This window comes from Lasioglossum baleicum, chromosome 11 (assembly GCF_051020765.1).
Source record: "Lasioglossum baleicum chromosome 11, iyLasBale1, whole genome shotgun sequence".
Taxonomy (NCBI): Eukaryota; Metazoa; Arthropoda; class Insecta; order Hymenoptera; family Halictidae; genus Lasioglossum; species Lasioglossum baleicum.
This window is the reverse complement of record NC_134939.1, coordinates 1,394,436-1,405,048: the sequence shown is the minus strand read 5'-3', so window position 1 is coordinate 1,405,048 and position 10,613 is coordinate 1,394,436. Positions and strand designations below refer to the sequence as shown.

Below are 10,613 nucleotides of genomic sequence, written 5' to 3'. Positions count from 1 at the left end.
TTTTGCTCAGGTTAACCCTGAGGTTGTGGTTAAGGCACCAGTTTTGGGTTAGCGTGAGTGCTGTTTGCATTCTTTTGGCTAACAGTAGAGGATGTTTCCCCCTGACTGAGAAGGATACATCGTCAGCATAGCCTTGGACCACGAGGCCCTCATCGACCAGCTCCTTCAGAAGCCCGTCGACCACCAGGGTCCACAGTAGGGGGGAGAGGACTCCTCCCTGAGGGCAGCCCCTGCCGGCCCGGGCAAACACTGTCGAGCCGTTCGCTTCGGTCATCATGGTTCGGTTCCTAAGGATGCTGCTGATCCATCCGCTCAGGGGTTCCTTAATGTTGAAGCGGTCCAGGGCCTTCTCTAAGACGTCGAAGGACGTATTATCGAAGGCACCCTCGATGTCGATGAAAACGCTGAGGACCGATTCTTTGTTTGCTAGTGCTCCTTCAATGAAACCGACTAGGTGGTGGAGCGCCGTCTCTACTGATTTGCCACTTTGGTAGACATGCTGATTGGCATGCACAGGTGTCTGAATCAGCGTTGTTTCTCTGATATACCTGTCGACAAGCCGTTCCATCGTCTTAAGTAAGAAGGATGTGAGGCTTATCGGCCGGAATGATTTGGCCGAGCTGTAGTCACTTTTTTCTACTTTAGGAATGAAGACTACTCTGGCCATTCTCCAGGAAAACCTCCTTTAGGCGGTCAGCCAGAATAGACGCGCCTTCTTGAAGCATGGCGGGAAGAATGCCGTCCAGGCCAGGGCTTTTGTATCTGCCGAAAGATTGCAGCGCCCAAAGTACTCTTTCTTTCGTGAACACCTTAGAGGCAACCTCCCATCGATCACCCATATTGTTCCTGGTGCCAGCCGAGGTAGTCGGCTGCCCCTGGCCCAACGGGGTAGATCCCGGGAAGTGAACCTCCAGAAGATGTTCTAAGAGCGGTGTACTGTCATCACCGATCTTCCTGTCTGGGAGGGTGATGTCCTTAATCGAGGTGGTCAGGGGCCCGTTTGTAAAGACCTTGCGTAACCTGGCCACGAAGGGGACGGCTTCCGTTTCTTCACAGAAGCTTCTGCAGGCCGCTCTTTTCGAAGATTTAATGAGCCTTTTGAAGTCCTTCTGGGATTCCCTGTAGGTACTCCAGGCATCCTCAGAGTTGACCTTCATGGCCCTGTTAAGCAGCTTTCTGGTTTTCGACCTGGTCTTATTGAGCTCATTGCTCCACCAGGGAACCTTCTTGCTGCTTTTCCTTGACTTAGCCGGGCAGGCGAGTTCATAAGATTGGGTGACGGCCGATTGAATGTCGGCAACAGCACACTCCGTCTCAGTGGTCGTTTTGGGGCGCACGTACAGCCCCCCTAGCCTGGTGTCTAGCTCCTCTTTGTAGAGGCTCCAGTCACAGGCTCTGGGGTTCCTGTAGGGGCCCGTCGGAACGTCGCATGCCTCGCCCTCTAGCCTGAAGGAGATGAGTCTATGGTCCGAGAGGGTAATTTCGTCGGAGACTCGCCAGTTTTTAGTTGTTTGTGCCACCTTAGCAGTACCGAGAGTGATGTCGATCACTTCTTGCCTGCGTGAAGTCACAAACGTGGGTCTGTTACCTCTGTTCATAATCTCCAGATGATGAGCAGATAGAAATTCTAGAAGAGCTATGCCCCTCCTGTTGCAGTCCGAGCTGCCCCAAAGGGTGTTGTGCGAGTTTGCATCGCAGCCGATGACCAACTGAAGTCCCTGGGTTCTGCAATCCTGCACGAGCGCTCTGAGTTCTTTCGTTGGTGGTGGTTCCTCCGCGTCGTACGGCAGGTATGCCGAGCAGACTACCAGTTTGGTTATGTGGCCATTGAGTTTTATTTTTATGAGGGCGGCCGCTAGATCCCTTGAGCAGTGGCTTCTTAGGCCCACAGCATTCAGCTTTTTGTTAATTAATAAGCATGCCCTGGGCCCGGCCACTGTGGTATCTTGTATCACGGTGCCCCAGTTCGATTTTAGTCCTCCTACATGCCCCATGTGTATCCGCGGTTCTTGTATGAGGAAAATATCTGTGTGCATCACTGTTATGCGTCGTTGGAGTAAGTCCGTAGCCGCTTTACAGTGTTGCAGGTTGATCTGCGAAAATACGGTTCCGTCGGAGGTCATGGAGGCTTCCGGCGTCTGCCTTTTCGCATGGTTGGGGTTACGAGGAATCTCCGTAAGGTGCTAGTCTCCTACCCCCTACTTGGGGGGAGCCCGTCCCGGATTTTCTCCGGGCTTGCACCTTGTGCCCTTGGTCTGATGGATTCCGAGGGAGACCGGCAGGGTTTTCTGTTTACTCCTCCGAGTCTCCTCGATCCCCATTCTGTGAGTGAGGGTAGCCCCGGTAGGTCTACCCCTGCTGGTGCCTCTGTTTGAGGGCCCCCGTGTTTTGGTGGCTCCCCGTTCTTTGGGCTCTGGGCCAGTGTCTGCGCGGCCCTCGTCTCCAACAGATGGGTTCCGCGTGGTCTCTGGCGCCTGCCGTGCTGTGAGGCTGGCGCTAGTCGCCTCTGCATCGGTGGCTTCCGGGGGGGGGGGGGGCACGGGTTGTCGCCGCAATGACAGCGGGCATGGAGGGCTGGATTGGGTTAATATCCATCCCGTCACTCCCAGCTGCCACAGCGGCGGCAGTGTCCCCCTGCCCGCTGCTGGTTGCTCCAGGGTTGTGGCCCTCGCGGGGGCGGGTAGTTCCCTCTTTAAAGAGGGCCCTTACCATGCCCACATGAGCCACGTGACCCTTAGATCTTAGGGCCTTCAGGGAGTCCACATCAATGCCCATGACAAGTTGCGTCCCCCCGTCCGCGTCTCTCCGGTCCCACACCCGCCAGAGGTTGGTGCGAAGGCCCGGATTTTGTTTGGCCAGTCTTTGCAGCAGGACCTCACTCTTCGCAGTGGGGCCTGGTACAAAGGTGCTGACCTTTATATGACTGGGGAGACTCTCCCTTTCCCTAAGGGTCAGGGATGCGCCCTCCCAAGGCCTAATTTTAACGAGCGTGTCTGTCAGCTACGCTTTCGAGTCCGGGTTGGTGCAGGTTATCCATATGATGCCCTGCACCGCCCTGCACTCATCGAAAAGGGGAGGTGCCTGGCCCTCGGGGATGGCGTCAATCTCCGCCCCCAGAGCCCGAATGACACTTTCGCCCTGCTCAGGTGATAACAGTTCCTCCGGGTAGCCGGGCAGCGTAATAGCAACCCTTCTGCCCGAAGCCACTGCTTCCCTGAAGCTAGAGGGGCCTGGTAGGAGGCCCCCTTTTTTCTTAAGAGGTTGTTCGGGGTGTCGCCTGCGGGTTGTCGGTCCCTTTTTTGTCCCCGACGCACCCCGGCGTCCCCACCTGCAACAGCCTCAGTGGTCTTGGATGGGCCAGGTGTTTGGTTCTCCAGAGCCAATTTGGCTCTGCGTGCCCTTTTCCTGGCCGCGCCGCTGGTCTTAGACTTAGTGGCGGCCCCAGCAGCGGGCGGGAGCTGCCCGGTATCAGAGCCGGTGTCTGCCCCCGCGTCCGCAGTGGACGCCACATCGACAGTGTCAGCAGCGGGCCTGGTTTCGTGTGGCTCTACTGTCGTAGATGCTACCTCAGCCAGGCGCACAGCTGTGACGTCTGTGTCGGTAGGCGACGTCCCCTCCACCGAGGGTGTCGTCACTTCTCCGACCTCGCTGTTGATATTTAAATTATTTATATTTATAATATTTTCAAAATCCATAAAAAATCCCACGAGAAGTCTAGGAAGTATACTGTTCAACCCCACAGAGCCTGACATGTGGGGGTAAGGCTAGAGAACCACGGGGGTCGCCCGGTACCCCGTGGGCATCATTTGAAGCACCACGTTACCCCTGGTGCCACGCAGCCCTCGGCACGATAGCTCCCACCTTGGCTTGGGGGGAGTTGGTCCGCGGTAGGGCTTTCGTTCACCCGCTTACGGTTTTTAGGTCGCTGGGGATCCCTATGGCACCTACTAACCTGGGTTACCCAGAGGTGGTTCACCGGGGGCCAGATGCTACTATAATAGCAGCGTCGGCCCCCGGCGTCCCGATTCCGGGCTGCCCAGGCCGTTTCTCCTATCCGCCACCTGGAGACGCGCTTGACTGGCACTCAACCATCCCGAGGGGCCGCCCTCGAAAACTGGAACACCCTGTATATTCAGGTTCATGAGAAAAAAGTTTTATTCATTTTAAACAAACTAAAAATATTGACTTTTGGCGCGCTAAACTGGCCAAATACCCCACTATGCGCCGCGCCGTTCATAGATATTCCTACTATGTATGTATTTCTACGTCGACTACGCCGATGGATTGCCGTTGATCGCATCGCTCGCTCTGTCTCGTTTGTTTGTGTACATCTGACTCGCTCTCCACGCAGTGTTCCGATTGAACCCACCGTTTTTCGCGCATGCGCGGCAATTTCAGCCTCAGTAACGTAACCATTTCGATGAAATCGGGTAGCTTGAGCACCCCGCAGACTTTTAAAAAAGACTTTTAAAAGTATTAACAATACTTACCTCGTTCCGCGTCACGTCTCTCGTCCATCAGTCGTCCTGCCAATAACACCGGTACATTGCCGCCAATATAACTGCCTCAAGGCGTTAGGGCCCTGGCCGCTCTGCTGCGAGTGATTGCAGTGATGGTAGGTAAGGCGCTTTTTTCGCGCATGCGCGAGTTTCGTCAGGACCGTATCTACGTCCGAAGTTTGTTGTGGGGTCGCGCGTACCACTCCGCATCTGTGCGTAGTGGGGAGCTGCCGCGCCTGCGCACGACCGTATGCGTTATTCCGAACGACACGCTGATCGTGTCGATCGCTCTTCTTCCTCGTGCGCTCGAACAGTTTAAACGTGTTTCTCATTGCTCCGCTAATTCAATCAGCCATTGTGGCTCGTGGAACCGTTACATTGTAATTCGGTTTATTGCCTCATTTCAGCATTGTACAGTTTATGTACCTTCTCAGTGCTTTCTGAACAAATTGTTACTATTGTTTACACTCGTTAATAGTGTCTACGATTGAATTATTCCACGTGTTGAGAGTAGGCTCACCACGTGTGATTCAAGACCATCAGTGATCCTTTCTGGACCAATCCTTACATTGGTGATCCGACATAGGGATCATCATTCATCCTATATTGTGGGGAACTGTGGCGGCCTCGGCTGGCCTCGGCGGCGCACAGTGGTCTAAAACGCGAAATTTAGTGACATTTTGCCCAAAAACCAACTCTATCATATAGATATCTGTTGAGTGTTTATTGCTTTCTAAATATCCTTCAACCTCGAAAATGAAAATATTAATAAAATTTAATAAAAACCATTAGTGTAACAAACAGTTAAAGTTGGAAGTTTTGAAGATAGCCTTTCTCATGGAAAAAATTGCTTTTCTTCTTTAAGATGCCCTGACGATCCTTTTTAATATTTTCCTTCCAATTTTTTTTTAAATAAAAGGTTTATCTTTACGCTGTAAATTACTATTTGTCAATTGAAAATTAGTATTTGTAATGCATTAAAAATGTTACGCTAAATGTAATGAAGAAAATTTGCAAAATTATCAAGACTTCGCAAGGAATATCTTTTGAGTCATAAGAGGTCATAGAATTTGACAAAATGGTATATTTTCAGCATACTTTCCTCTATGTAGTCATGCAAAAATCATTTCCTAGATCGTCCTATATCAAAAGTTATTATTGTTTATAGCCGTTCGTGCGGCTGTGCGTATTGGTTCTCGCATCTATCGTCGGGACTCCGTGACAACTAAGAAACACTTTATACTTGAAACACTTCAAATCTTTATGCTATGCTACAATTTTTTGAGCGTTATATACTATGTTTTTTCCTTTTTATTTAAATTTTGTTTTGTGCAGTTTATATTTAGTGAGTACCTCAGTATACTTTATGCATTAGTTCAGTATTATACCATTGTTTAGTACAGTTTATATTAATATACAAGGAGAATTAAGTATAATTCTCCGAACGCGTTGTATACGTTTTAAACAATCATCTTATACGACCGTTTCTCCCATCAATATTCAGAAAAAAATGCTATCGATGAATTGGTTTGCCCGATCGTCAATTTCACGCCTACTCCAAATTTATATTGTTGTCACTTCGTTCATCATCACACACTCACTGCAACATACTTTAACTCAGCACGAGTCATACGTTGTTTACAGTAATTTATATTTTGTATTTGTTATATAATTTGTGTTTGTTATATTGCGTTTATATTTATATTTTGTGTTTGTTATATCTCGTTCGTGATAAAACATATCGTTCCACTAATATTTGGTAAGTACATAAATAGTTGAACATTTATTACGTTAACTATTTTCCGTGTTCAACATTTCTGCCTTTATTATTCTGCTATTTGTTATTTATTAAGAATGGAGGCGTTCCGTACAAATCTGAATTTATTATATTTATTACCACGTTTTTATTAGCTCGCTTTCTTGTTTGTTTGTTTGTTTGTTTGTCTGTTCGTCTGTTTGTCTGTTCGGTGGCAAATTTTGCAATAAATTTTATTATTGTTTACATTTCACTTTGTGCATTATACAGGCACTATAGATTGTGAATTTATAAGGATCAGATAAATTTTCTCCGGAGGCTTTGGAAAATCAAGAAACAAATTTTATTCAAATAGCGATTTCTCAAAAATTTAGAAAAATAATATATTGACTAAGCTGAATGTATTCCGTTTCAAAAAAATTTGCTAAAGGTTGTTAAATTTGTAAATATGTTTAAAAAATAGTAAAAAAAACTATTACATAAACGAAAAGTATACCACATTATACATTATTAAAAAAGATTACATGTTAATATCCTACACCCCAAATTTCACGTCGATATCTTTAATAACTTAGAAGTTATACCAAAATGTCACTAAATTTCGCGTTTTAGACCACTGTGCGGCGCCCTACGCCGCGCCGCTGTCACACAGTGGGCCGAAAAACGGGAATAAAATATTGCAGCGTTATTTATGGACTCAGGATCATAAAAAGTAGGTCGTTGGATTCGTCTTGACGCCAGCTGTAACATTATGAAATTATGCGAAATTAGCGAGGTGGCCAAGGTACCCGATCTTCGTACATGACTGAGGCCGTCTGAGGTTAGAATAGTCGCGCATGCGCGAAAAAAGCGCCTTACCTACCATCACTGACAAGGAGAACCCCCGCTCTGTCCCTCACGGATTTTGTTCAGACTTTACAGAGTTATAGATCTCGTTCCCCTGATTACGAAAATACCCCATTATAGGCGCAGACGCTTAATAGTTTTCGAGATATTTGCAATTAAAGTTTCATAACCGTAAAATATATACAGTTTAGTTCAGATTTTTACCAAGCAATGGTATGGCGTAATGCTTCGTACAGACTAGAACATTCCGACGAACTGCGCCGCGAACCGCGCCGCAACCCGCGCATTTCGACAAACATTTCGACGAACGTTTCGACGAATCTCGATCGGAACGGATTTGTGTTATTTCCAGATTTTCTTGCGAACAACTATGGGAGCTGCAGCGGTATATACTACACAAAGAAATACAGAAAATGTTGGCACTTTATTTAGATGTAATGTTCAGGTCTCTACGAAGCATCAGATTCGTGATTAAATGACTTGAATTTTTGGATATTTTATGACATTTCGACGAACATTTCGGCGAACATTTCGACGAACATTTCGACGAACGTTGCCACGAACGCCGCCACGAACTTCGCCGCGCGCATTTCGGCGTGCATTTCGGCACGCATTCGCGCGAACGGTCGATCCATCAGCTATGGGAACGCCGCCGCGCGCATTTTGGCGAACATTTCGACGAACATTTCGACGAACGGTGCCACGAACGGTGCCATGAACGCCGCCACGCGCATTTTTGCGCGCACGAACGCGAACGGGCTGGCACTTACAAATCTGTTTGCAGGACAGATAGCATATCCTAAATATTCATAATATAATTTATAAATGTCAAGAAATGTACATAAATTTATAAACAAAGACATCGGTGATTTAAATTATATATTGTAGTAAATTAAATTAAATTATAATTTGTCTCAAATTATTAAAGATGCCCTTGCTATGAAAACATTGCATTTTTTCCCTGATATTTTACGCGAATTCTGAACATTTTCGGTAATCTTGCACACCCCTGCAGAAATCCCGAAAAAATTCACGGGAAACCCGAACACCACCGGAAATCCCGAATATTCTCTGAAAAAACTCAGGATTTTTGGGATCCCGTTCCGACATGATATGAGGCTTCCCATCTCGTTCCCGGCATCGGGATTCGGGAACTCCCGGGTTTTTAGCGGGGTTGCCTCAAACTTTTTCTATAAGAACTTTATTTCTCTCGATATTAAATAAAATGTATGTCTCTTGACAGTAGCAGCATCATCGCGCAGCCCAATGACGTTCGTCGAAATGTTCGTCGAAATGCGCGGTTCGCAGCAAGGTTCAAGGCGCTGTTCACGGCGCGGTTCGTCGAAATGTTCTAGTCTGTACGAAGCATAACAGCAGCGAGCTGAACTGTTACCCCGCAGGCCCGGGTTCGAATCCATTCGTGGTAAATTATTTTTTATTGTTTTTTTTCATGGAAAATGCATTTTCAATGTTAAACAAATTTTAAATAAAATATTTTTATTCGCTAAAGGACTAATTGAAAATGATACTTATCATTTTATAGAAGAAACACCAGATCTATTACTACATATACAAAAGATAATAATTATAAAACAATAATAATATTAAAATAATACGTAACACACAGAAACAACAAATATAAATATGAATACAAATACAAAATAGAATAAATGCAATGAATAGTAATCAGAGCGGTTAATGTGGCTTGCCATCACGCTTCCTGTAGCTTGTATAATATAAACATTATACGTTACGTAGAGTAAATATAGAAATCAAATACTTATAATTTTTGTTATGTGCAACAATGGTATTTATTTTAAAAGACAGTAATGTTAGTCGACGAAGATTTCGGTGTAGAGATCTATTGGCTACGATCTGGCAACGAGCTATGGGGCTTGCGCTCTTTAGAACTTTCGGTAAACTGTTGACGTTATCGTGAGATTTGATACTAGCTCTGCCTCTTGCATCTTTCAAATTCCAAATGCATATTTCGTTCGTCAGTCAGTTTCTTTTTATAGTCGTAGCATTTTGTGTTTTGTATTTTTCATATTTATTCCATTTTGTGTTTTGTATGTGTTGTTCTTATATTTGTTGTTTGTGTATTATGTATTATTTATTATTATTATTATTATTATTGTTTTATAATTATTATCTTTTGTATATGTAAATATGTAGTAATAGATCTAGTGTTTCTTCTATAAAATAATAAGTATCATTTTCAATTAGTCCTTTAGCGAATAAAAATATTTTATTTAAAACTTGTTTAACATTGAAAATGCATTTTCCATGAAAAAAAAACAATTAAAAATAATCTACCTCGAAAGGTTTCGAACCCGGGCCTGCGGCGTAGCAGTTCAGCTCGCTGCTGTTACACCACACCACTGCTTGGTAAAAATATGAACAAAACTGATATTTTACTGTTATGAAACTTTAATTGCAAATATCTCGAAAACTATTGAGCGTCTGCGCCTATAATGGGGTATTTTCGTAATCAGGAGAACGAGATCTATAACTCTGTAGAGTCTGAACAAAATCCGTGAGGGACAGAGCGGGGGTTCTCCTTGTGAGTCATTGTAGATACGCTACTGTCCTGCGCACGCGCGAAAAACGGTGGGTTCAGTCGGAACACGTCATGTGACCGAATAGTGTGTGTGTCCGTCTCCGCAAATAGCGCGCTATCTTCGTTCTAGTCTGACCACTCAGGTGCTCTTTCCGCCCCTCTAGCCCCGTTCCCGTCCCGCTAGTTTTCTCTCGTGCTCTGGACAGTACATTGATGTCCTTAAATATTTTTAACATGTCCACGGCTTTAAATTGTATGTACCCATTTTTGTCATAACTGCATAAAATCCGCTGTCTACTGATCAGTAATATGAAAGATACTTGAAACATAGCTATGAATTGGGAAATTAGGAATCATGCATAATGCAATACCAATTAGAAGAAAAGTTGTAAAATGAAGTAATAAGAGATTAGCACTCGAGTGGCCACACTGAGGCACCACTAAATATTGCTATATCAGTAACGTAAAAGAATTGTTACGTTATTAACTTATTTTATGTGAAATAAATGAGTATTTCATGGGTAAATTGCGTCAGTTTGATATGCATAAAATGAACAAAATCATATAGACTGGAAATATTCTAGGTCATAAGAAATTTAGTGTTCGTGTTAAAATAGTTCCGAGTGCAAAGGGTTAATAATTAACTGACATAATTATTTAACGCAACAAACAGTTCGTATTCAGAATTCTCCGAGCAGTCTCTACATACATAATTCATCTGTTTCTTAATTTATCTTGTTTTCCATCTTTTAATTATAGTGCGGCGTTTAAGAAGCCATTTAGTGAATACCTAGCCTTTGTTAAATTATTATATTACAGGTGCCGGTGTCAGTTTAAATTACGTTTTATGGAAGTTTTGAAGCGTGGCGGTAAACTGTTATTTTTTATCATAATGAATGTTGTAGCGATATACAGGGTGTCCCAAAATTCGTGAAAATCCCGAAAGGGGGTG

The 10,613-nt window shown here is 44.8% G+C and overlaps 1 protein-coding gene across 1 annotated transcript; it reads right to left on the bottom strand.

Annotated features, from left to right (window-relative positions):
• Window positions 1-641: 641 nt before the first annotated feature.
• LOC143213650 (uncharacterized) lies at window positions 642-2,123 on the bottom strand. The gene has a single exon (XM_076433703.1). It carries the CDS (start codon window positions 2,121-2,123, stop codon window positions 642-644), a length of 1,482 nt encoding a protein of 493 aa, XP_076289818.1.
• Between the last annotated feature and the right edge of the window lie 8,490 nt (window positions 2,124-10,613).

Excerpts from the sequence above, each read along its gene's own strand:
- LOC143213650 (XM_076433703.1), bottom strand. The coding sequence starts at position 2,123 with ATGACCTCCGACGGAACCGTATTTTCGCAGATCAACCTGCAACACTGT.